This window comes from Nematolebias whitei, chromosome 14 (assembly GCF_014905685.2).
Source record: "Nematolebias whitei isolate Nwh7 chromosome 14, NemWhi1, whole genome shotgun sequence".
NCBI classification, from domain to species: Eukaryota; Metazoa; Chordata; class Actinopteri; order Cyprinodontiformes; family Rivulidae; genus Nematolebias; species Nematolebias whitei.
Genome location: NC_056511.1, coordinates 1072869 through 1075573, shown reverse-complemented (window position 1 = coordinate 1075573; position 2705 = coordinate 1072869). Strand labels below are relative to the sequence as shown.

Sequence of the window (2705 nt, the reverse complement as noted above, 5' to 3'; positions counted from 1 at the left end):
GTACTTTCTATAGTCCAGGTGTACTTTCTATAGTCCAGATGTACTTTCTATAGTCCAGGTGTACTTTAAATAGTCCAGGTGTACTTTCATTAGGAGGAAAGACAAAAACACACAAGTTCAAGTCGTGTTTATTTGTCATATGCAGGTTAACACAGGGTTAACAGTACAATGAAATGCTCAGGATTAGAAGAACTGATTTGACTCGCAAAAAAAAAAAAAAATCAAAGAATAAACAAGAAACAATAAAAGCATGCAATAAGGGTACACCAAAAAAGTACCAAAAAGTGAAAAAGTAATTAATTAAAATATTTACAGTGTCCTTAAGAGAGATACTGAGCAACAGCACACAATGGTGCAGCAGATGTTTTTGAACAAGTATTTCGAGGTAGTAATATAAGCTAATATGCACATGATATATACATATTAAGATAGAAATAATTACAAATACAAACATGTAAAGTAGAGTAAGTAAAGACAGCAGCAGAGAGAGGAAATTAGGTCAGTTTGTCCTCTTGCTGTCTAAGCCTATAGCAGCAGAATTATTATAGTTCAGGAACCCCAAGCTGATCCTAACTATAGGATTTAATACAAAGGAAAGTCTTAATCCCAGTCTTAAACTGGACAATGTGTCAGCCTCATGGACAGAAACTGGAAGTTGGTTCCACAAGAGAGGAGCCTGAGAACTGGAAGATCTTCCTCCCATTCTGCTGCTGGAAGGAACCACAAGTAAACCTGCAGTCTGAGAGTGAAGTGCTCTGTTAGGAAATATGGAACAATAAGATCTGTAATATAAGATGGAGCTAGGTTGTTGAGAGCTTTGTAGGTTAGAATAGAAAAATGCTATTCTCAATGTTGTAATACATATTGAACATTATTATTGATATTGTTTCTTATTTTATATATATATATATATATATATTAATTTTTAAAATTTAGGAACTTTTTGTGTGAATCTTTTTATCTGTTGCTGCTGTTACACTTGAATTTCCCATCCATGGGACAATAAAAGCTGTTTCTATTCTATTCTATTCACATGCTTGTAGTCTAAGTAGCTGATTGGATTCATTGGGTTTAATGGACGAATATAATTGTGTGTCATCAGCATAACAATGAACATTTATCCCATGCTGTTTAATAACTTTACCTAATGGAAGCATATGTAAAGTAAAGAGTATTGTCCCAAGCACTGAGCCCTGAGGAACTCCATGACTAACTTTGGTGTATGAAGAAGATTTATTATTTACATTTACAAACTGGAATCTATCAGATAGATATGATTTAAACCATTTTAGAGCTGCTCCTGTAATCCCAACATCATATTCAAGCCTCTGTAGTAAAATATTGTGATCAACTGTATCAAATGCAGCACTGAGGTCTAACAGGACCAGTAGAGACACAAGTCCATTGTCTGAGGCCATGAGAATATCATTAGTGACTTTTACTAGTGCTGTTTCTGTGCTATGATGAGCTCTAAACCCTGACTGAAACTCTTCAAACAGATTATTTCTTTGTAGATGTTCACGCAACTGACCTGCAACTATTTTCTCTAGAATTTTTGAGATGAAAGTTAGATTAGATATAGGTCTATAGTTGGCCAGAATTTCTGAATCCAGATCAGACTTCTTAATTAAAGTTTAATTACAGCAACCTTAAAGCTCTGTGGTACATAACCATCCATTAAAGACAAATTAAGTAGATCCAAAATGTGGACATTAATTAGTGGAAATACCTCTTTAAACAGTCTGGTTGGGATGGGATCTAGCAGGCATGTGGATGGGATCTAGCAGGCATGTGGATGGGATCTAGCAGACATGTGGATGGTTTGGATGAGGTTATTATTTTTGACAATTCAGAGCTCAACAAGACAAAAACTGTCCAAACATAAATCGTCCCGTCTGAAAACTTTCTGTAAACTTTTGATCTCATCTGTAAATGAATCCTCTTGTTTGTAAACTCATTCCAGCTGTAAACCTTTGTGTCCTCAGTAAAATGTGCGATCCGGCTGTGACAGCGTTTGAACCTGAGGCTTTGGGAAACCTGGTCGAAGGTTTGGACTTTCACCGCTTTTATTTTGAAAACCGTGAGTTGAACCAGACCTTTTAATTTCAGAGTTTTATAGATGGTTGGTGTCCTGTTCACCTGTGCAGGGAACTTGTTTGTGTTTGTGTACCAGTGTGGTCTAAGAACAGCAAACCAGTCCACACTACCATCCTGAACCCCCACATCCACCTGGTGGGTGACGAGGCCGCCTGCATCGCCTACATCAGAGTGACGCAGTACATCGACTCCAACGGCACGCCTCGCACCGCCCAGTCAGAGGAGACTAGGGTGTGGCACCGCCGCGACGGCAAGTGGCAGATTGTCCACTTCCACCGCTCAGGCTCCGCCTCCACGCTCAGCAAGTAAGAAAGGGTTGACTGTAGCCATAGACATGATTAAATCACTTTCCCATAATGCACTGCAGCAGTGGCTTATATCATAATTTAAAAGTTGACCTCCAGCCAGAGGGGGCGCTGCAGCTAAGACAAATGTCAGGTTATTAATTCATCTTTTTTTTTCAGCTAACTTCCTCTTCCGGAGTGGGCGGGTCTCTGAGAGGGCTGCCGTCACCTTGACAACAGGTTGATTGACAGCAGACCAGGCGCCTGACACCAAACATTCAGGATTTTGTTTGAGAAGTTGGAGGAGGAGACTACGGAGCTGGA

At 39.2% G+C, this 2705-nt stretch overlaps 1 protein-coding gene across 1 annotated transcript in view; it reads left to right on the top strand.

Moving 5' to 3' along the window:
* The window catches only part of camk2a (calcium/calmodulin-dependent protein kinase II alpha), a 76342-nt gene extending 73936 nt beyond the window's left edge, over nucleotides 1-2406 (top strand). Inside the window, exons 16-17 of the mRNA XM_037687741.1 lie at nucleotides 1986-2080; nucleotides 2174-2406. Coding sequence (XP_037543669.1) covers nucleotides 1986-2080; nucleotides 2174-2406 — 328 coding nt within the window. The remainder of the gene's footprint in view (nucleotides 1-1985; nucleotides 2081-2173) is intronic.
* The last annotated feature ends 299 nt before the right edge of the window (nucleotides 2407-2705 follow it).